Source organism: Pristis pectinata, chromosome 5 (genome assembly GCF_009764475.1).
Source record: "Pristis pectinata isolate sPriPec2 chromosome 5, sPriPec2.1.pri, whole genome shotgun sequence".
In the NCBI taxonomy this organism is placed as follows: Eukaryota; Metazoa; Chordata; class Chondrichthyes; order Rhinopristiformes; family Pristidae; genus Pristis; species Pristis pectinata.
The window spans coordinates 83507726-83531166 of NC_067409.1; the positions used below are offsets into that span (position 1 = coordinate 83507726).

General features: G+C 41.6%; 1 protein-coding gene across 2 annotated transcripts in view; it reads right to left on the reverse strand.

Moving 5' to 3' along the window:
* tgfbr2b (transforming growth factor beta receptor 2b) overlaps positions 1 to 23441 on the reverse strand; it is a 61852-nt gene that overhangs the window by 33477 nt on the left and 4934 nt on the right. For both annotated transcript variants that reach the window (XM_052016160.1, XM_052016161.1), the window contains exons 2-4: positions 12352 to 12514; positions 10979 to 11175; positions 639 to 1450 (exon numbers count right to left, since the gene is read on the reverse strand). In XM_052016160.1, coding sequence (XP_051872120.1) covers positions 639 to 1450; positions 10979 to 11175; positions 12352 to 12514 — 1172 coding nt within the window. The remainder of the gene's footprint in view (positions 1 to 638; positions 1451 to 10978; positions 11176 to 12351; positions 12515 to 23441) is intronic.

Below are 23441 nucleotides of genomic sequence, written 5' to 3' on the forward strand. Positions count from 1 at the left end.
AAACTTTTTTGCAAACTATTAATGTGCCCTTAGCTTATTCTGCTCTAATGAGAAAATTACAGGTTTCTCAAGCCTCTATAGAACTGGTAATATTCTAGTAAACACACGTTGGATAATATAGGAAGAAGTGGCTTAAATGGAATGCAAAAATTGTGGGAAGGTTATTTTTATTTTGTTCAGTACTTTTGCACTGCTATTGGCTGCAAACCTAAATGTTGTGTAGCCAGACAACACATGCCCAGCCAGGACTTGCTTTCTCCAAGGGTTTCAGGTTTGAAGGAAAAAAACCCAAGAGATGTGGCAACAACAATGTAACTCTAATACTTCAATAGGCATTCCCAGAGTGTGGAATCAGGCCCTGTATAACTTTACAGGAAGACAGTGCTCCAAACAGAACCGAGGGCAACCTATTGGAAAGTGCTTGATAACTATGGTCAACAACAATGTGCAGTTACACAGCACCCTTGCATCATAAAGTGCTTTGCAGGAGCATAATCAAAAATCATTTGACAGAACCATAGCCGAGGCATTAGGACAGGTATTCAAAAGCTGAGTGAGGGGATTGCTAGAGAAGTGAAGGTTCAAAGCAGAAATTCCTGAGCTTGGGATAGCTTGAGGAGATGAAGGCTTACACTCACCTGTCCGCTGTTGGCCAAGTCATCTATGGATAGAGATGACTCCAGCCGCAAGGACAATCCAAAGTCACACAGGCAACAGGTCATGTCATTTTTCACCAGTATGTTGGAGCTTTTGAGGTCCCGGTGGGCAATGGGAATCTTTGGCCTACCACAGGGGGTGTATTCACTGTGCAAGTGGGCAATCCCTCGGGCTAGCGATCCTCCTAGCAGGCACAGATCCTCCCAGCTCACAACGTGCCTCAGCAGGTAATCTTGCAGGTTGCCCTGGGGGTGATAAGCAGTGATCAGCCAGTACTGCTTGCCCATTTCTGTATCGCGCTCCTCCGCTGTCAGGAACTGCAGCACATTCTCGTGCTTCAGGTTGACGTCAGAGAAGATCTCTTTCTCGTTCTTCCATGACACGTACTCATCGAAGTGGAAGATCTTCGCAGCCACGGTCTCAAACTGTTCGGAGGTGCTCTGCCGTAGCTTGGCCTTGTAGACTTCAGCAAAGCGGCCCTTGCCCACCACGCCATCCAGCTCCAGGGGCAGCAGCTCAGTGTTGTGGTTGATGTTGTTGGCACAGGTAGAGCTGATGTCAGACTGGTCGTCGTCCAGACGAATGGTGCAACCTTCACTCCGGTCGATCGGCCCTCGGATCCGATGGCCTGCCTTCTTGACCTTCTGATCCTTTGCCCACTCTCTGTTCAGGCTCCTCCTTCTCTGGACCCGGTACAAATAATAACCGAGGATCACCACAGAAGCAATGACGAGCAGTGGGACGAGCGTGACAAGGACCACCTCGGTGATCAGCTCCACTTCCAGGTCGTCATCTAAAGTAGATGGATACCAGCAGAGTTTAACAAAGTAAAGCAGCCACAATCAGAGCCTGCAAAGTAAATCTTTTGAACTGAATATTGAAAACAGGAATATGGCCCAAAACTCAGCCCTCTTAGTTCAGTGCAATCTCCCCTGAAGGAACACCATATCAAAACAAAACAAATTACACATCTTATGAATGGATCTGGGATTAACAATATTGACCAGTTCTGGCGCACTCAAGCAAAAGGGAATCAATGGGGCATTCCAGCTCCTGTAGGTGACACAGGCACCTGGACCTGTTGTCAACTACCTACCTACTGGTTAATCCCTGGGCTCTTAGAAATGGAGACCCTGCCTATTTTTTTTTTAAAAAGAGAATGATGGGTTTTTCTTGCTTAACTTTAATACTTAGATGTTGAGGGTTAACACAGATGAATGTGTCAGTGACTTTAGTTATCTTTTAAATTTTCCAGTAATCCAAGGAATTTTGCCCAGTCTGTAATTTTGAGCTGGTTTCTGAAAACAAAACATCTCATCTTACACTCTTCCACATGTACTTCCTGAATTAAGACTGCATTAGCCACCGTATCTCAACAGCTGTCCTGTTGCTTTGAGGTCAGAAAGTTATGGATTTAAATCTTGGCACGAAAGGCTTGAATACATAATTTTGGCAAATATTCCCACACAGCACTGGGGGAGTGCTGCACAGTCAGAAGGACTTTCTTTCAGTTAAGATTTTAAATGTTAGCCTCTTTTTTGTTTGAAAAGTGAATTCAAAAGTTTTCACTGGAGTATTTCAAAGAACAAGGTCCTCGTTCTTGTATTAGCCAACAATTATTTGTAACAACCATTTCTAATCCACATTATCTGATCATCATCACATTTCCACTTGCAAGACCTGGCTGCGTGCAAAGCGGGTACCTTCCTGTGTCACCTCCAAAAAGTGCAAGATGCCTTGGGAGATCTTGAGGCCCAAAGAAGGAACAACATAAATGCAAGCAGTTCCTGGAAAAGTGTGTGGAAAGGAGTGCACCAAGCAACTCTCATCACTCTCACCGTTCAGTGTTTTGTCTTCAAATGGAAGACAACAGCTCAGGAATCGGAAACAAACATGGCCACACCTATATTGAAACCAACAGAGCTTTATAGGACATGTATATAGTACATAGATCACAAAGGACTATAAGAATTTATAAGAACAGTGCAAGTCGTTTCCTGTTATGAATCAAAACCTAGATGGCTTAAAAGGAATGACTGGCACTAAAAGGCCCAGTCAGGTATCCACAATAGGAATCCAGCAAGGCGAATCCAGCACCAAGCCCACTGGTTGCAATATCCTCTCAGGAGTTGTAAGCAGCAGTTAAAGCCTTACATGTTTTACACTTTGCTAGTGAACCATTACTTTTTAAAAACCCTACCCTTTGTATTTAGACTTAGTGGGTTAACATGGGTCAATACTGCCTGCAAGTTTACGAGAACAGTGGAAAATAACTGTGTCTGCTGCAAATCACTTACTCCTGGCAGTAATCCCACATGGATTGCTAACGGGAATTGAGCCTAATTTATTATATATTTGGGATTAGGTGTTCAACTCACCTGCTGAGACAGACATCTTGTAACAACTCCCCATGTGCCCACCCTCTCCAAAGAAAACTACCTCACTACTTCAACCTCTCTACAGAAACTTTCAACAACATTACCCAGATCCAGGGATAGGTTTGCCAGTTCTGATTCATTGATCTTGACATTTCTTCCCCCTTTTTAGTATTTCATAAATATACAAGGAATGAAAAGTACAACTTCTGCCGTGTTTCTCACAGTAGTGCCCAGGAGATTAATTTTTAATTCTAGCACATTTCAGCACAATCCTGAAAGAGTGACAACCCTAAATAGTAAAACAATTGCTTGAAAATGAAGACTACGTTATACTTGTATGTATGACAACCACCAATTGATATGAGAGTAGTATAATACAGAAGAGGCTTCTAAAGGTGGTAAATCCCCAGGACCTGACCAACTGTATCCCAAACCATTATTGGAAGCAAGGAAAGAAATTGATGGAGCCCTGGCAGAGACTTTTGTACCTTCATTAGCTATGGGTGAGGTACAGGAGGACTAGAGGGTGGCTAATGTTGTGCCTTTATTTAAGAAGGACTGCATGCACAAGCCAAGGAACTACAGGCCAGTGAGCTGAACATCAGTGGTGAGTAGCTTATTGGAGGGGATTCTACCTACATTTGGAAAGGCAAGGATTGATTAGGAATAGTCAGCACGATTTTGTGCTTGGGAGACAGTGCCTCATGAATTTAATTTTTTTTTTGAAGAGATGACCAAGAGGATTGACAACAGCAGGGCAGTTGATGTTGTCTACGTGGATTTTGTTAAGGCCATTGACAAGGTCCTGCAATGATAGGCTGGTCTAGCATCTAAATCAACTGGAAAAGTGGGCAAAGGAATTGCAGATAGAACTTAACTCAGACAAGTTGCAAAGCGATATACTTGGGAAGTTAAACCAGGGCTGGACGTACACAGTGAGTGGCAGGGCCTTGTGAAGTGCCGTACAAGAGAGAGATCAAAGAATACAAGTACAAGTACATAGTTCCCCAAAAGTGGTAACACAGAGAGACAGAGTGATGAAGGCAGTGTATGGCATGCTTGCCTTCATCAGTTGGGGTACTGAGTACAAGAGTTGGGTGACATCATGTCACAGCTATACAAGATGTTGGTGAGAATGCACTTGGGGTATTGTGTGCAGTTCTGGTCACCAGGCCATAGGAATGATGTGATTAAGGGTACAGAAAAGATTCAAAAGGATGTTGCTGGGACTGAAGGGCTCGAGATACAAGGAGAGGCTGGATATGCTGGAACTGTTTTCCCCCCCAGAGTAAAGGAGGCTGAGGGGTGACCTTATAGAGGTTTATAAAATCACAAGGGTCACAGGCACAGTCTTTTCCTGGGCCAGGGGAGTCCAAAACTCTATATAAAAAAAAGAGCGGGACAAGTTTTGTTGTTTACACGGAGGGTGGTGGATATCTGGAACATGCTGCCAGAGCAAGTTTTAGTGGCAGGTGCAATTACAACATTTGGACAGGTTCATGGATAGGAAAGGTTGAGGGGGATATGAGCCAAATGGGACAAACTCAGGTAGGCACCTTGGTCAGCCCAGACAAGTTGGGTCAGAGCCCATTTCCGTGATGTACAACACTACGACTCTATATGCATGTGGTTCAAATTCTGTCTTTCACTCTTTAAAAAAAAGAACAAATTACAGAGGGTCAAGGCCATTGGGAGGGATTTAAACACATGTGAGAATTTTACAACAGATGCATTGGGGGCAGTGCAGGTCACCCAACAGTGAGGAGTGGTATTGATGGAAGTTGAACATCACTTCATCTCCCTGAGCCAGGCTGCTCAGTACGAGACTTGGTTCTATGGTGCCTAACACAAGGAATCTCAAACATCGGACTGACAGCCTTTCACTAAAGGAATATTTATTTACACAGTCCTTCAACACATGCAAGTAAAGTCTTTGTTGAACTGTCTTCACTATTATAACGTTGGAAACGTAACCAGTGCACACAAAGCTCAAGGTCCCAGAGATAGTAATGTGATAAAAAAAATATAGATTATCTGTTCATTAAGAGACGTTGATTGAGTAGTAGCAGCCAGGACAATGGCGAGAAAAGTCGTTCTTTGAAATAGTGCCGTATGGTTGTTTATATCCATTTTACACGACAGATAAAGCTTCATATAATGAGACCTCTGGCTGTGCAGCACACCCTTTTATTGCAGTGGTGGCCTTGATGTACCAGCCCAGCCTTTTGACAACAGCAATATTTGGGCACAACAGATACACTTCAGGGAATTGTGTTTAAACAGCTGTATAAACAACATACACCTCGCTGAAAAAAAGGTCTGCCCAGATTCTCTGCCAAAATGGGGCCAGCTAGGTATGTCGGATCTGTGCACAAATGTCGGCGTCTTCAGAGGATGCATTCCTACCTCACTCCCAGGCCCTGTTCACGAGGTTGACTTATTTTGGCAACAGGCAAAAGGTGTGGGAAAATGGTCCAGAACTTTCAAGTGAGCCTGGTTGCTGTCTACTGTCAGTAGGAATCAGTAATGGAAGAGATTGTCAGTTTAAAGCACAGAGCAGAATAAACCGTCAGAAACAAATGAAACAGAGTTTATTTCAAGCCAGACTGTTTATCGGTGCTCCACTCAATTTCCAGAAGTAGTGAACGTGCCTTGTAATACATTCCAGTGCAGGGGGCCGAGGAGTTCACACAAAGCACCGCAGACTTCCCAAAAGAGTCATTCATTGTTTCTGTCAGACCTTTTAAAAAGTCCAACAGATATTTGTTTCATGTGGAATTTGGACCAAATGTTAGCAAGACTATTGCGACTAGACGGGGGCCAAGAGAATAAGAGTGCGTCGAAGGAAGAGACCCGCACTACAGTCTCTCAGAGGGTGAGCCTCAGGAGGTTCGAGGAACAGACTGTGACCATTGTCTCTGTTAAGTAATGCATCTTTATACTGGACACAACTTCCTCTAACAATCTGTAGTGCTGGTAACCAATACAACTGTACCCAGAGTTGTTAGTCGTGGTTCCGATTAAAGTTAAATTATATACAAATTGGCAAGACTTGGGGGGGGGGGGGGGGGGGGGGGGGTGGGAAAGGGAGGTAGAAAAAAAGAGAGCTGGAGAGTGATTGCTAATACCCAAACTCCTAACATCAGGTAGTGTTTTCATTTGTACCCAGTGTAACGTGGACAGGTTCTTATCAGTGGACACAGAGCAGGAATGGCTGGTATAGTGAGAGAGGTAAAGTCCTGAACCGAGAATAACTTGCTGAGCACCAACTTGGGCACAGCAGATAACAAATTGGGACTATACATTAAATGTTCCAGGAAAAGTGCTCAAGAAAGAACTGACTTGAGACATTTGAGTTGGACATCAGTCAGCCCACAATAAATGAGTGCAAGAATTATCTGCTTGTAAACATGGCTTGAGTAGCAGGCTTTGATGCACTAGTAAATTTAAACACAGACAGGAAACCGCATGTCTGAGATCAGACACATGATTCGCTTCCAACCACAGATGCAGTACACGACAGTCTGTTTTCAGTTAAGAGAGGGAGGACAGCTGGAATCGTCAAATGGCGATTAAACAGCACCTTCAACCTCATTTTGGGGGCTGTTAAAAACAAAACTGGCCTTTGAAGAGTTAACTGACAAGGCAGCCTCTTTCCACTTTGAGTTAGTTAATACAAGTGTTCCTGGGACTGCCGGTGTTTATTAATGGGCCTTTCCATGGGTCTCTCCCGACTGTGGTCCCAGTGGCTGATTGGTTAGGTTGCTTGTCCCACATCCAATAATGGATGAGCAGAAATTTCCCCCCAACATTGAGCAGTCAGAGACTATTGTCTTCAATCCCCACCACAAACTCAAGTTCTAGCCACCAACTCGCCCTCCCTCCCTGGCAACTATACAAGGTGGAAAACAAACTGTTCAAATCACAGCATCCCATTTGAGGATATTAATGGGCTTCAACAAGATATAGGCAGGCTGGTGGAAGAGGGTAGACAGGTGACAGATGAAGTTAATGCACCGAAATGCAAAATGTTACATTTTGGTATGAAAACTAGAGGACAATTCTAAAAAAAAGAGGCACAAGAACAAGACACCTGGGGATGTTTATGCACGTAGTTCATTGAAAATAGCAGAGCAAGTTTAGAAAGTGGTTAAATAAAAAAGATACAAATGGGATCTTGGGTTTTTATACAGAGAGAAATAAAGTGTGAGAGCATGGTGAACACGAGGTTAACCACAACAGAATATTGTATCCTGTTCCGGACACAACTCTTTAGGAAAGGTGTTAAGGTTAGAGAGGGTGCAGAAGAAACCAAACAAGAATGATTCCAGAGTTGAGAGAGTTTAGTTACATTGACAGAGTGGAGAAACTGGGGCTGTCCTTGGAACAGAGGAGCTGAGAGAGGATCTGATGCAGGGCAAATGGAGAGAAGCTATTCCTACCAGAACAAGGGTCAAGACATGAAGACAGTTGGCAAAAGAACCAGGAAAGTGGATTGGATAAACTCTTTCTGAAACAAAGCAGAGTGTGGTTGGAGTCAGGAATGCACTGGCAGACAGATCCAACTGTGGCTTTCAAAATGGGAGCTGGAAAGAATATGCAGGACTACAAGGGAGAAGATGGTGGAGCAGAACTAGCTGGCTTGCTCTTGGAGAGGTGGTACAGATGTGACTCAAAGGGTCTCCTAACACAATAACTTTTCTCAAATTCTACAAAGCTGGTACTGAGCACCTTTTCCTGTATTCTCCATTAAACAAGACCATCAGTTATCACCTTCGTTAACATTGGCGACCTCCACCAGGAAGATCTTGGCAGACAGGAATCTAGAATACAGAAGGGAAAAGAGAAAGCAGGTAGAGCAGGAGAGTAATTGGGATAAGCATAACCAAATTATGCCAGGAATGGACAGAGTATACAAACAAGAGACTGCACTAATAAATAGGCTTCAGCTAGGAAAAAATGGTAATAAGACAAATAGGGCTACAGCACAAAAAGCTTGTTTAAAAATGTTAGACAAAAATAAAAGATGCTGTATCCAAGTGTGTAAAGCATTCATAATAAAAAAGATAGATTAATTAACAGCACAAACAGGTGTAAACTGATACCATTCCCATTACAGAAACATGGCTGCAGGGCAACCAAGGAAGAGAAGTGAATATCCAAGGATATTTGATATTTAGGAATGGCATCCAAAAAAAGAAAAAAAGTGGGGTGGCCTTGTCTGTAAAGGCTGAAGTCAGAACATTAGGGAAAAATGGTATTGGCTCAGAAAATCAAGGATATGGATTTGAATGGGATAAGCAGCACCAAAGGGTAGGAGATGTCTACAAGCAGTAGTGGTAATGCAGAGGCCAATAACAAATGTTTAGGGATGCAGGAAACAAAAATACCACAGTAATCGGATACAAATTTTAAATCTACATATAGAATGGACAAAGAACATTAGTAATAATTTAGGGATAGCAAGTTTTTTTTTAAATTGTAACAATATTTTGCAGGATGAATTCCTGGTGGATGTTTCCTCCCCCCACCCTGAAGAGCAGTATATTGAGGGGAAAACTAGGGAATGAGGTTATTGATTGCTTACTGTGCAGTGAAAAGGGATTAGTTAACAATTTTCTTCTGCAGGCCTTTTTGGGAAGTGTGACATGATAGAATTTTTCTAAGTAGAAAATTAAGCAGGTCTTACTGAAACTAGGATCCTAAATCTAAACAAAAGGTATGAAGAGCATGTTAGCTATGATAGATCTTTGAGCTACTTTGAAAAGGCAGGAGGTGGATAGTCAATGGCTAAGATTTAATTGATGAATGCAGGAATCCAACAGTTAACCTTCTCTGGTGCAAGAACAAAAGGAAAAGGGGCCCAATCATGGCTAACAAAACTTAAGGATAGGAAGTCTTGATGTACAAAAGAACCTCAGTTTCCTCTTACACCAGTCACTGAAAGCAAACATGCAGGTACAGCAACCAGAAACTGCCAAAGTATGTTGGCCTTCATTCCCAAGTGAGGTTGAGTACAGGCACAAGGATGTCTCACTACAATTATACAGGTCCTTGGTGAGACTAGTTGGAATATTATCTGCCGTTTTAGTTTTCTTACCCAAAAGGAAGATATTTGCTGTGGTGCAACAAAAAAAGTTCAGGCTGATTCCCAAGATGGCAGGACTGTTGTTTGAAGAGAGGTTGGCTGACTAGTCCCATATTCACTCAAGTCAGAGGAATGAGAGAAGATCTCATTGAAACTTACAAAATTTTGACACAGCTAGACAGACTGAATGCAAAGAGGATGTTTCCCCTAGTTAGTGGGCTTGGGGGTGGGGGGTGGTGGTGGGCGTGGGCAGGGGATTACAGAAACCAAGGATCACAGTCTCAGATGATGGGGCAGACATTGGTCTTGGTTTTTAATTGTCATATGTACCAAGATACAGTAAAAGCCTCTGTTTGCATGCCATCCAAACAGATCATGCCATACACAAGTACATTGAGGTAGTAAAAAGGAAACAGAATGCAGAATATAGCATTGCAGTTACAGAATAAATGCAGTGCTGGTAGACAAATAAAATGCAAGGGCCATGATGAGATCAAGAGTTCATCTTTTAGCATACGAGATCCATTCAAGAGTCTGAAAACAGTGGGATAGTAGCTGTCCGAGTCTGGTGGTTCGTGCTTTCAAGAAGGAATTTCTTCAGTCAAGGGATGGTGAACCTGGAGAAGAACAAGTTACTGAATCTACTCAAGGAGACAAATTTCTAGACATAAAAGAGGCATCAAGGGGTATTGGAAGAGAGCAGGAATATTTATTTCAGCCATGCTTTCATTTAATGGTGCAACAAGCTTGAAGAGTGAAATATTCATCTACTGCTTTCAATTTTCTACTATTGGTCACTTCATTAATAAAACCTCCGAGACTATGGCTAACTTGAGCTGGCAACCCTGCTTTCATTCTCAATTACATGTAGGCTTCCAGCATAACCCAATGTCTAATGGAACCCACATTGAGGTGCCTTCACTCTCAAGTTAAAGGAGCATCACTTTCCAACAAATTCCTGGGACATCTGAATAAAAAAAGATTCAAGATGATATCTTGTGTAATCCTTCCTGCTGTGACAATAACTTCAGCTCAGTCATGCTGCAAACAAAAAGTGCTGAGGAAATTGGGGGGTCAGAAGCAGTCACAATCTCAAGATATCAGATCACGATAAAATTGTGCTGTTACACAAATTTGTCAGAGTTAATTTACATCTGATGTCATAAATCACAACTAAAACCAAAGGTTCCAGTTTTCCTGACAACCATTAGATTGACACAAGGAGGTGCAACCTGTTATCCAAAGCCCTAATCCCTAAACATTTAAAATCGGTTTATACTAAGGGCTGAAGAAAACTATAATAGCTCATATTTATATTACATCTTTAAGATAGCAAAACATTGAGCCACTTCACAGGAGCACTACTGAACAAAATTTACCACAGGGCCGCATTAGGAAATGACATGAACAACAAATGCTTTGTCAAAGAGGAAGTTTTAAGTATCCTGAAAATAGGATGAGGGGTGGAAAGGTTTATATGGAATCCAAGGTCAAGGTTCAGTGTAGCTGAAGGCACAGCTGGCAATATTGGAGCAATGAACTTTAGGGGTGATCAAGAGGCCAGAATTGGGTGGAACAAAATATCTTGGATGGTTACAAGGCTGGAATAGAATGTCTTGAGGTTGTGAGAAGTAGAGAGGCAGTAGTTTGGAAGGAAATTCTTGGGTTTAGCTCCAGGCAACTGAAGGCATGAATTTCAGAAGTTGCAATCGAAACAGAGGATATGCAGAAGGCCAGAGTTGAAGAGATGTGGTGATCTGAGAACTGTGGGCTGGAGAAGGAACAATGAGGAAGGTAAAGCAAAAATTCCAAAAATCACATCAGCAAACAAATTTCATCTTCTGATGCAACTCACCAACCACCGTGAATATCAGTAGGTCATTGCATTCTGCCACCTTTGAGCATGAGCAAATGTAGAACAAAGAACCTTGAGCCTTCTTTTCTTTCATCTCGCATTTCGTATTATTGTAGTCATCCAGTAGGTGTCCATACAGAGGGGTTAATGGATTGTGGCACAGAGTTTCTACGGTTATGTTGGCATCTTGCTTCCTCCTGCAGTTTAAGTAAAAGCAGAAGCCTTTAAAATCAGTGCAAGGTAAACAGGAAAAGAGATCTAATGTGCGAGGTACTGGGAAGAGGCAGGAAGCTCGATGCAATTATTGTATAGGTCTTGCTTATTCAATGTTGCCAGAACTCCACTAAGCTCTTCAGGTCTTGGGCTTCCCTTTAATCTTTTACATATTTAAAATGATCAAAGAATTCATTAAGGCTGGTCCAGGGGAAAAAAATCTGTTGGAAGCAGCCAAAATAAAGGCCACAATGTTCAAATTAAAATATCCATTCTTAAAAGGGACTGCTGAGAAAACTTCAAGGGGCAGTAGAAACTGGGGACTTTCTTCCCTGAAAGGCAGTGAGTGCTGGGTCAATGGGAGTTCTGCAGAATGACAGACGTTCTGGTTAAGGTCACCAACTAGTATGGAGGAGAGGCAGACAAATGGAACTGAGCTAAAGACAAGACAGAATTGCAGATTTCCTCTAACCTGTGTAGGAAAAACTTCACTCTAAGTTGCACTCAGCTTAACATTATGGCCCTTGTTATGGATTCCACCACCAGAAGGGATTGTATCTCTGAATTTTCCCTCTTGAAATGTGTTCTTAGTTTAAATACTTCTCTTCGATCATCCCTCAACCTTCCAAACTCAAATGAATACAATCCATTATGACAATGGTGTTGTTTTTCATTTAACCTCAAAGGTCTGTAGGCTTATGCAATGAGAATAATCTTATCCCAGAATCACATGATAGACCTTGCCCTTTCACCCACGTTTATCAATAAATCAACAAACAATCGTTAGGAAGAGATAAATAAATCTCCAATTACCATGTCTTGCACCTTGCCTCAGCATCACCATACTAGTTATTGAAGATTGCTTGGTAAGCAGCATCCAACTATTACCTAATAATAATTCCTAATGAAGGAGTTGCCATTATGTAATGACTTTTATGGCCTCTAAAACACTTTACAGCCACTTAAGTATTTTTGAAGTCTCAGGAATGTGGCAGCTACCTTGAGGGCCCTCAAACAGCAATGAGATAAATGGCCAGATCTTCTGTTTCCAATCACTGGTTATTATACAAATAAAAGCCAAAACTCAAATAGCATCTTAGCAATGAAGACCCTCACTACAGAAAAATCAGAATGAAAGAGGAAAGGGGGAAGGCTATTACCAGATTGAGACGCACACTTCGTCCCTGTTCTCGCAGATAGAGCTCTTGCTGCAGTTACTCATACAGGAGCCAACACTGGTGCAATTAGAAGGTTGGGTGTCACAGAACCGGCAGAGTTCATTGAATTGCATCATGCCACCAAGAATATTGCCCTTGTGTTTCCCTGGAAAAGAGAAGAGGAAATAACAAGATTTAAACTTCCACAGAGGAAAAACAAAAATCAGTCCTTCCTTGCTAAAAATAATTGAATAAAAAGACATTGAAAAATTGTCAAATTAATCTCTTATCTGGGAGGAATAGTTTTATAAATGCAATGCAGGAGATGTCTACGAGCTGGGTTTAAAACAGTCTCCCCTTTGGTGTGCAAATTTGCTCTGTTCAAGACAGCACCCAAATTCCTTTTAATAGTTACTCATGAATCTAGTTCCAATATCTCTACAGACAAAACATTGCTACTCCCAACAACTCAACGGAGAAAAAAATTCTCCAGAACAAATTCTTTAGCAAATTACCTTAAATCAATGTCTTCTGGTTACAGAGTCACCTAGAGTCTAAATAACTGGTTCAATTGCCAATCCTAAAATCATGCCTACTTAAAATATTCCCCTATATTTTGCTCAAATTGCTTTTATACCCCTGTGTCACAATGCAACTGTACGTTTAAAGTAATTGCACTTTAAAATTGTCATTTTTTAAAAAATGTCTGATACAGTTTGGTTTCATTAATGCAGCTGAAAATCATAAAAACAATATTATATAAAATTAGTGTCATTTTTCAAAGACCAGTTTTTAAAAATGCTAAACAAGACTTATAAATATACAGAAACCTTTCCTAGTCATTGTGGAGTACCATTGTTAATTTAAAAATAGAAGTGCTTTTAAAAACTGTGCCTGTGTGTGCTCTGGCACCTCATTCTTGGAGTTTCCTCAAAGGTCTGTAAACAACAGTTAACGCAAGGTCCCAAAGGTGATTAAAATTGAATGGGGTGTGTGGCCATTTTTGTTACTGAAGGCAGCTTCTAGCACAATATTTCAAACTATTGCAGAAAACTATAGAAACCCAATTCATACAGAATAGTTTCCATTTGATGATCTTTTTCATGACTTATGCCACTTTTTGGCATTGTGCACCATAATGACCAGTGCAATGACACAGAAGCTCTACACTTTGTGTACTTATAATTTTAACAAATACTGGTCAGGTTTACAAATGCATTTTGCAGCACAACTATCAAATTACTCTAGGTTATATTCTAATAATCACCATCCTTTCACTGGGCTCATCTGGCTATTAGCAATACTCAGTTTGTAGCTGGCCCGAGTTCCTTTCAAACTAGTAATCTTCCTCACCTTTTATTTCCAAGTCACACACTATCCTTACTTGGATGTAATGTTGGCTATTCATTCCTCAGAGTGAACAACATGGAATTAATTACCTAATAGCACCTTCGCAGTATGGAAGGCAGCAGATCAAGGCAGTCTCCTATTGCAATTGTCTCAAAAGGCTAATAAATGGCTGTCTTGCCAGTGACCCCAAAACCTCCAAGTTCAGCAACCCAACTGAGAACCTTCTCAATTTGTAGGGCTTAAGGTAGGGAGGCATTTTGACCCATTTATCTCCAGCAGAATGGAGAATTTTGATTCTCTTCCCCACCCCCCCACTTTTAATACTTACAGATAGGAGACTTGACTTGAGATACTCATCCCTTTAAAAATTCAACCTCCATATAGGCTAGACCTCATTGAGCCATTCCAGTGGTACTGCATCCTTTCACAAGAGAGCTCAGTTTGCCAATACCATACTGAAACGTCAGGCTGCACTGGTCTAAGCAAAAACAAAATCATGGTCCACAGTACCTTCTGCATACTTTGAACGTCAAAACTGCCAAAAACAAAAGAACTTTAATTCACACAACTGTCCAATGCAGCAAAATATCCCAAGGAGTTTCACAGAATTGTATCAAACCAAAATTTAACGGAGACATTGAAGAAAATTTAGGGCAGATTTTGGTCAAGGAGGAAGGATTTATGGAATGTCTGAAAGGAGGGATAGAAGAGACAGACCCAAGGAAAATCCTGAGCTAGGTAACAATGCTAGAATAGTTAAATTTGGCAGTGATCAAGAGGCCAGATTTGGAGGAGCACACATAAAACTTGAAGGATTATACAGGTGAATGAGACTACAAAAAGGTATGAAGAGGGCAATACCATGGATGGATATGAAAAAGGACCTGAAAAGAGTAGGTCAGCAAATTTAAGCAATTCATTATGTTTATCATGTAGCATGGTAGGAGGCAAATTGACCCATTGAGTCTATGGCAGCTCTCCGAGCATCTCTCACTCTCTCTGCCGAGAGAAGCAATCTTCCAGTTGGGTCCTTATACACTACGAGAAATGTCTCTTGCTTGTTTAAGACAGGCAGGTGTGGATATTTTTCTATCATCAATGTGGTTGGTGGAACATTTGTTTTCAGCTTTTGTCTTCTGTTCTCAGCTGAGGAGATTCAGGAGGCCATCAGTGGCTGAAAAGTTGGTGTACTGCCATCTAATTTCTAACCCACATTACCTGTGCAATTCAGGTATTCATAGATAATAATTGTAAGAGTTGGCGAAGATTCAGATTTCCCAAATTCAGAAACTATTTTTGAGTAGAGAGGCAATACTTCACATTTTGCTTGGTTTTGGGCAAAGCTCAGTTAAACTTTACACCTCAAAAGGCCAAAGCCTGAATAATGTGCAAGCTCAATGTTGTAATCCCCATCTCCATGAAACCATGGCACAATTTTATCAAAAGTGAGTGAGCACAGTTTTGACCAAGAGTTAGTGCGATTGTTTAATCACATTTCTGCCACATAATCTGCACCAGTTCACAGCCAGAAGCAGCCTGTGCTTTTTTTTTGCCTGGTTATGCACAACTATTACAAAAGACAGCAAAACAGTTCACAAGTCTGTTTGCAAGCAAAGTTTTCTTAAAGGTTGAAGGAAGGGTTAAATGAAGTGATAGTCACATTGCTACTTATATACAAACACAAAACAGTAACATCAACAGAAAAATGGTTGCCCTCAAGTCCAAAAGTACTGTAGTGATTCATTGGATAATCTCAGTGAAAGAAACAAGAATTCAAGAGTATTTCATTCACTGCTGATACATATGCTGCATTAGTAAAGGAGTTTGGCTTCTTTCAAGCTGCCCTTTGAATGACCTTGGACTTCTCCACTATATGATTTTCAATTATACCTACTAAAAGACAAATGACTGAGATCTGCAAAAGATCTCATAATATCCTGGTCCCAGAACACAAGTGCAGTGATCACACTTATTACTCATTTGGGGATCTAATTTCACATTGCCTCATCCACTGCAGAATGTAACCATTCTACAAGTACATATAGCGATGCTGTTCCCATTTTGATGTAGGAAGCCACAAGTGTTGATGGTGTGTTTGACAGTCCAGGCATTCCCACAGCTTGGTTCCTAGTGCTATTTGATAGATGAGTTCAGTGGTCAAGTCATCTTCCATGACTTGTACTCATTCTGTAAGGTCCTTTGTTGACCTACTGAGATCCCCGAGTAGTTTTGTGATTTGAGATGATGCAGCATTTTTTTTGGCCATTACAACGTATTGGTGAAGCCTTGAATGCTCAGCACACACGAAGTGTCAACCAGTGGGCAGATAGTCAAGCATGCAGTGTCTGAACAGTGGGAAGAAACAGTTTTGCTGATTGTGTGAACTGATTAGTCCACTTCCTGCTCACAAACTGAATATGCAAAGTCCTCGCAGTTCAAAGTCAGGAGTAACTGGAGACCATGACAAAAGTAACAATACAAAATACAGCCTTCCTTCAGAGAAACCCAAAACCCATTGGATAAAGCAGTCCAATGAGATTCATGAACCCTGGGTGTTTCTTTTATTTGAACAGTTGTTACTGAAGTGTTATAATTGCAGATTTAGTGTTTATATTAAAATCAGAGTCATAAAGAAAACATGCCAGCCAAATTGCTAACTGAGCTAGTCCCATTTGCCTGCATTTGGTTCAAATCCCTCCAAACCTTTCTTATCCATGTACATGTCATTTCCTCCATTCCAAACAAGGTATTTTCCAATGGACCACAGTTCCTGCAAATCAGCTGCAACTCAACTAATGTAGCATCCACAATGCTTCAATGAGTCTCTACACAATTACCTACAGACAGCAAGCAAGAAATAGTACAAGAAAAATATTTTTTGACAGTGCCTTTCATGACCTCAGGGTGACCTTAAGTGCTTCACCGCCAATTAAATACTTTAAATGTCTTCATAATTGTAATGTAGGAAATATGTCAGCCAATTTACATAGAGAATTGAAAATAAAATTAATAAGTGCTGGAAGCACTCAACAGGTCAGACAGCATGTGTGGAAGGAGAAACAGGATTAATGTTTCAGGTCGAGGACTCTTCATTTTCGACCTGAAATGTTAACTATGTTTCTTCTTTCAGAGATGCTGCTTGACCTGTTGAGTGTTTTCAGTATTTCCTGTTTTTAAAGTTCAGATTTCTAGCATTTGCAGGTATTGTTTGATTTACAGAGCACTCCACCCCCCCCCCCCCCAACATACAGCAATGCAGTAATAACAGCACTGTTGATTAAGAAAACACATCAGCCAAGTCACTAGAAAACCACCATACTCTGCTTTGAATAAAGCCATGTGATCTCTTACATTTGGCTCCAAGGTTAAACAAGGCCTGGTTTACCATCTCGTCTGAAAGTAAAGCATCTCTGACAATACAGCCTTAACATTATACTGCAATACTAGCCTTGATCAACTGTTCAAATCTATGCAGCACAACCTCAACATGTAGCCTCAGATTTGGAACTGAGGGTGTACCTCCAAGTCTAGGCTGATATGACTACAGTTCAAGTTTTATCCCAATTGCTCCAGTTCTGTAGGTTCCTCTATGTTCTAGATCCACTCAGATTACCAATTATCAAATGTGCCTTCAGTTAAGTTTCAATAATATCCTGACATGGCTGTGATGATCCATTTTCTTACCATTCCTTTAAGGAACTGCTGTGCATTTCATAGATGGAACACACTGCAGACTTTGTGTACCCTTGTGGGAAGAAATAAGTGTTCAGAGTGGCTGAAACGGTGTCAATCAAATGGGCTGTTTTCTCCTGGATGGCATCAACCTTCTTGAAAGATGTTGGAGAGTTGTTGCATTCATCCAGACAAGTGAGAAGTGTGCCATCAGACTCCCAATTTGTGCCTTATAGATGGCAGAATGGCTTGGGGGTGTTCAGGAAATGAGTCACTCCCCACAGGATACCCAGCCTCTGACTTGCTCTCGTTGCCAAGGAATTTCTGTGGCTGATCCAGTTGAGTTTCTGGTCAATGGCGACTCCAAAAACAATGAAGGTGGGGTCCTGGCATTACTATTCCCCAAAGTTATATGGTTCGACTCTTACTGGAGATGGCCATTGCCTGGCACATTTACAGCACAAAAGTTACATGTCATTTATTGGCCCATGCATGAATACAATAAAATAAGCAGATAAGATCCTATGTCAATTTGTGATGAGAAAAATCAGGAGAATGCTCTCCTACCCACCTTAGGTAACTGAATCTGGTGTCTGGTACTGCTCTGGCCTTGATTAACGTTAGACAGTGCTTACTCCAGCTCTGAAGGAGAGTTGATGGGTTAACTCTTTTAAAGGAACAGACAGTCTGTTTGATGTTGCTCAGTATGCTGCCTGAAAAGGGATCTCATTCCCCTTTGATCGACTGTTGCTAGCAGTAGTACAGAGGCCTCCCCACCTCAGGTTCTCTGACTAATTAACATCCCTCAAAATTACCTGTACGTTCATCGACTGGGGAGGAGAGCCGAGTGACTGGGGAACGTACATTGCCTACCTCATTACAGCCCCTAGGACTTCAGGCACAGCCTGACAAACAAGTCATTTCTGTTCTGCTTGCATTCTTAGTGCCATTCAAAAGACATTACTGAAGCAGTCTCCTGTTTGAACAGAGTCAGCAATCAGCAAACAAGCCAGCACAGATTCCAGGAAGGGCGAGGAGAGCACTAAGTAGCTTCAACACAGCAGTGGAATGCCTTGTGGTTATATATACCCCCACAGACACATTTTGGTTGCTTTCTGAAGAAAGCATTCCCAGTATCTTTAGCTGGAAACAAACCCCTGGTTCTGTGCATTGCCACTTGCAGAATCACAGATTTGTTCATGCAAATCCTTATGGGGAAATCAGCAAAGTGAAAAAACACCCAGAATGCACAAGACAATAGCTTAGCTCTGCAAAATAAAGTTGGCTGAAATTTGCATTTTAAGTAGAAAACAAACTGCCATTGCATATGAAGCCCGACCCACTGAGTTCCTCCAGCAGTTTCTTTTTGCTCCAGATTACAGCATCCGCAGTCTCTTGCATCTCAACCAACTTTAAAACCTGGGTCTCAAATGAGGCTCAGTGATAAATCAAGTATTTCTGCAGCCTTTTGAGGAGCTTGCTGCACAGAACCCAGAGGTCACAAATCCTATATAAAGCCATAGAGTATGGAAACAGGCCCTTTGGCCCAACTTGTTCACGCTGACCAAGATTCCCGTCTAAGCTAGTCCCATTTGCCCATGTTTGGCCCATATCCCTCTACACCTTCCCTATCCATATACCTGTCCATTACCTTTTGAATGTTGTTAACGTACCTGCCTCAGCCACTTCCTCTGGCAGCTCATTCCATATACTAATCAACCTCTGGGTGAATATGTTGCCCCTCAGGTTCCTATTAAATCTCTCCCCTTAAGCCTATGCCCCCTAGTTCTTGATTCTCCAAACCTAGGAAAAAAGACTGTGTGCATTGACTCATCTATGTCCCTCAATATTTTTTTATATATACAGCTCTACAAAATCAGCCGTCATTCTCCTATGCTCCAATGAGCAAGGTCTCAACTTGTTCAACCTCTCTCTATAACTCATTCCCTCTAGTCGCGGCAACATCCTCACAAATCTCCTCTCCAGCTTAATGGCATCATTCCTATAGCAGGGCAACCAATACTGAACACAATATTCCAAATGCAGCCTCACCAATGATTTGTACAAAAACAACTCAACCACAAAAGTGTAAAATGCACTGAGATCACAGAGACAATTTGTAAACACACCATTTTAAAACAAAAAAATTTGAATTCGATCATCAGCCATTTGACGTAAGTAACATCAACTCAATAAATATGAACTCCATTTTTAGATAAAATTGTTGTTATTGTCATAGGTCGATCTAATGAGAGAATTACTCCTCAACTCTAGTTTCCAATTATAAGAAATTAAGAGCCTTGCATAATTAATTGATATTTTAAAAACGTAATGTCTGGTCTCACCACCCACTAGCATCTCACATTATAAATTCCTATGCCCGTGTTGCCTGTTTGCATTGTAATGAAATCCTCTTGCCAGTGGGGGTGCTGCAGCCATTAAAAAGAGTTTGTAGTCATAAGTTTACTTGAGCAATTTCCACTGCATTGAGAGATACAGCTCAGAAACAGGCCCTTCAGCCCATTGTGTGCGCACTGACTATAAACCATCCATTTACTTTAATCCCATTTCTCATCACCACGCATTCTGATCAACAGCAACCCCCCCCCCCCCCCCCACCCCAAATTCTACCTAGTCACCTGCACACTTGGGCAATTCACAGTAGCCAATTAATCTCCAAATACACACACCTTTGAGATGGAGGAGGAAACCTCAAGCAAGATAAGCCTAAGATAACTGAACAATTTTGTATAAAAGACAAATAAATGTTGGTTTATACTGAAAGGCACCACTCAACCAAGTGGAGTTTGAAGTACAGCTCAAGAAAGTGAAGGCTACCATCAGGCCAGCAAGAAGGAAGAGTGTTGGGAGAGAGGGAACTGCAAACAAGGGTGGAAATAATGAGAACAGCCTTCAGTTTTGAGAGAAGGCAGTCAGTGACAATTCTGACAAGCCATGGAAGGATGGTCAAAGGCTGCTCACAAGTGATTCTCAGGGTAAAGTGGGAATCGTATTCTGCACTGGAGAGCAAGAGAATGAATGAAAACAAAGAAAATGAGCCAGAACCCAGTACACTCTAAGTGTGCATAGGCTAATTGATTGCTATAAACTGCCCCTAATGTGCAAGTGAAAGGCAGAATCTGAGAAATGTTGATGGGAACAACAAAGTGGGATCAGTGTAGGGTTAGTGTAAATGGGTCAGTGCGACTCGGTGGTATCTTTTTCCATGTTATCTGATTTTATGACTCAATTTAGATACAGAGCTGAGAATGAGGCACAAGTTCACTCAGTAGAACATCCCTGATGAACCACACCGGCCTCCCGCCCCCAGAAGCTCTCCAGTTTATTCAGGAGGCTCACCACAGAATGCTGTCTGACCACTCAATTTCAATGCCACTGACTCACTTTTCATACCATTGATTACTAATTTTAAACCCCAAGTTTAAAAAAAAGTGGATTTATCAACTGGATTGAGGAGGCAAGACCACAGACTATTCAAAGAACAGTGGAAGCCAAAATAATTTAAAAAAAGTAAAACTTCTTATTACTGCTTCACTGCCTCTTCATCTAACCCATGCTTGGTTCTGGAGAGTTAATAAACACTGCAATAGTTAGGTAAATGGGACAGTATGGAAGTTCAAAATGTATCAATGGTGGAAGATGGAAGGCTGGAGGCAAGGGCAGTACTGCTGGAAGGCACAATTCCATTATTTTTATAGGTATCTAAAAGGCACACAGGAAGACACAAGAAAACAGGCAGCAGAATGGAAAGCCAGCAGAAACCCCCCACCCACACGTGTGGGCATCACAGTGAAACTAGACAGTAAATAAATAAATTGCAGTTCTATTATTTTAAACTGCTTTCTTTCGTTAACTGAACCTCTCTCAACATCTTCCGCTGAACCTTTTCCTAAGTATTTGAAGTTTTCATTGAGCCACAGTTTGTGGTGACAGGCCATGGAATACCTTCCATATTTATCATCAAATACATTTCCAAAAGATTTGAAAGAAAATGCTGAACTCAGACCTTTAGAGAATAACTGACTTGACAATGCCAAAACACGGCCTTGGTACCACTTAAACCTTTCCTTTCATCTGGACATTCACAAAATCAGTGAGGAGAATATTGGCGTTCAAAGAAACAAATTCTGGCACGGTAGCGCAGCGGTTAGCACGACGATATTACGGCGCCAGCAATCGGGGTTCGATTCCCATTGCTGTCTGTAAGGAGTTTGTACGTTCTCCCGTGTCTGCGTGGGTTTCCTCCCACATTGCAAAGACGTACGGGTAGGTTAATTTGGGTTTAAAATGGGTGGCTCGGACTCGTTGGACCGGAAGGGCCTGTTACCACACTGTAAATAAAATTTTTTAAAAACTCAAACAGAAACCCCCTAGCAAGCCTCCTGCCTCCTCAATTTACTTCCTCCTCCCCCAAGGTTGTGATATTACCCCCCCCCACCCCTCCCCCAAACAGAACCCATTCCACACCAACAACCATCCATTGACTCTGGGAATTAGCTGAGTATCCAACTGTAGAGCCACACCAATCCTTATCCAATATGTACACTTTTCACCTGGAGGTGCTGAATATTGATCAGTAAGGGCAACTCCAGCTAATTTCCACTCCACCCTTCCTAGCTGAGGAAACATAAGAGTGAAAGTGGGCCACAGTGAAATATACTGCCCGCAGAAGTGATTGGCTAACTGAGGACTAACCAGGTAACGGGATGGCTCAGGGCCATGGGGAAATAGTACATTTATCCTCAGATGCCTTTGCATTTCTCACTGTATGTTACAAGCAAGATTCATCTCCTGCAGATGCTTTCAGTGCTGTTGCAGATGCAAAGGGGTTCTGATAAAATCAGGAAGGTCAAGAAGTCAATGAAATAAATGTTTCCGCACCCAGAAGGCACACCAGAGATGCGGGTACTTCAGTTCAGTCTTGGCTTGATCCATATTGTATCGCAAAGTAACAATCTCAGGGTAGCCCAAATAACTTCATTGCCAATGACAAGCTTTCTGAAGCAAAGTGAATGTAGCACTCCCTCAGTGGAAGATTCAAAACAGACACAGGCTTTCTCACAACAAAGGTGTACAGAGAAATGTTTCAAAGATGCACTCAAAGCCTCCTTGAAGTAAATGCAACATCCTTACTACCCATTTCTCTCTCCACATATGCTGCCCGACCTGCCGAGTATTTCCAGCACCTTCTGGTTTTATTTCAGGATTTCCAGCATCTGCAGTTTGAGGCTTTTCAATCAATTTGATTATTTTGGCTTGAATGGTGGACTTGGGCCAAATGAAACCCAATGTCAGGAATGATGGCTTTATTAAAAGTAACATCTTCTGATGTATAGTTGTAATGCCCCTGTAGAGGTTATCAAATTGGTTTGAGGCATGTAGAACTATCAGAAAGATGCAGGGCCTATACAGGGGTTGGAACAGTTCTCCACACATTATTTAACGTACATGTTTTGTTATCCTTTTGTGTAAATGATATTGACATGTACAAAAATATGTATTGTTAAATACTCTAACTCGTTAGAGTGGCCAGATGGTTTAGACACATTTATAAAATTGTAACTAGAGCACTGTCAAATAAGCAAGATCTTGACTGCAGAATATTACAGCTTCTATTTAACAAGAATGATCCACTTATGGAAGACCCTTCAAATCACACAATAACCAGGCAGAACAAAGCCAAGCACGGAAACAAGAAAACAAAAAGAGGGAGGCGTTTTCAGCCATCACTTGGAGTAATTAACAGCGCAGCAATCACTAGCTGGTCATCTACTCAAACAAACTTTAGGCTTTTCTTTTGGCTGCATTTTGTTTTTATTTTTTAAAAAAAGGGGAGGAGAAACTGGTTTTCCTGAAATTGAAAGTTGTTATTAAAACCACACCTCTGTGTGTGTGTGTGTGTGTGTGTGTGTGTGTGTGTGTGTGTGTGTGTCCGTCCGTCCTCGTTGGTAAATTGTATTGATTTCCAAAGTAAAAGATCAGAAGGTTTGGAGGCCTGTTTTCCAACTCCTGATGTTAAACTGACGAAAGCAAGTGGGATTGGTACACTT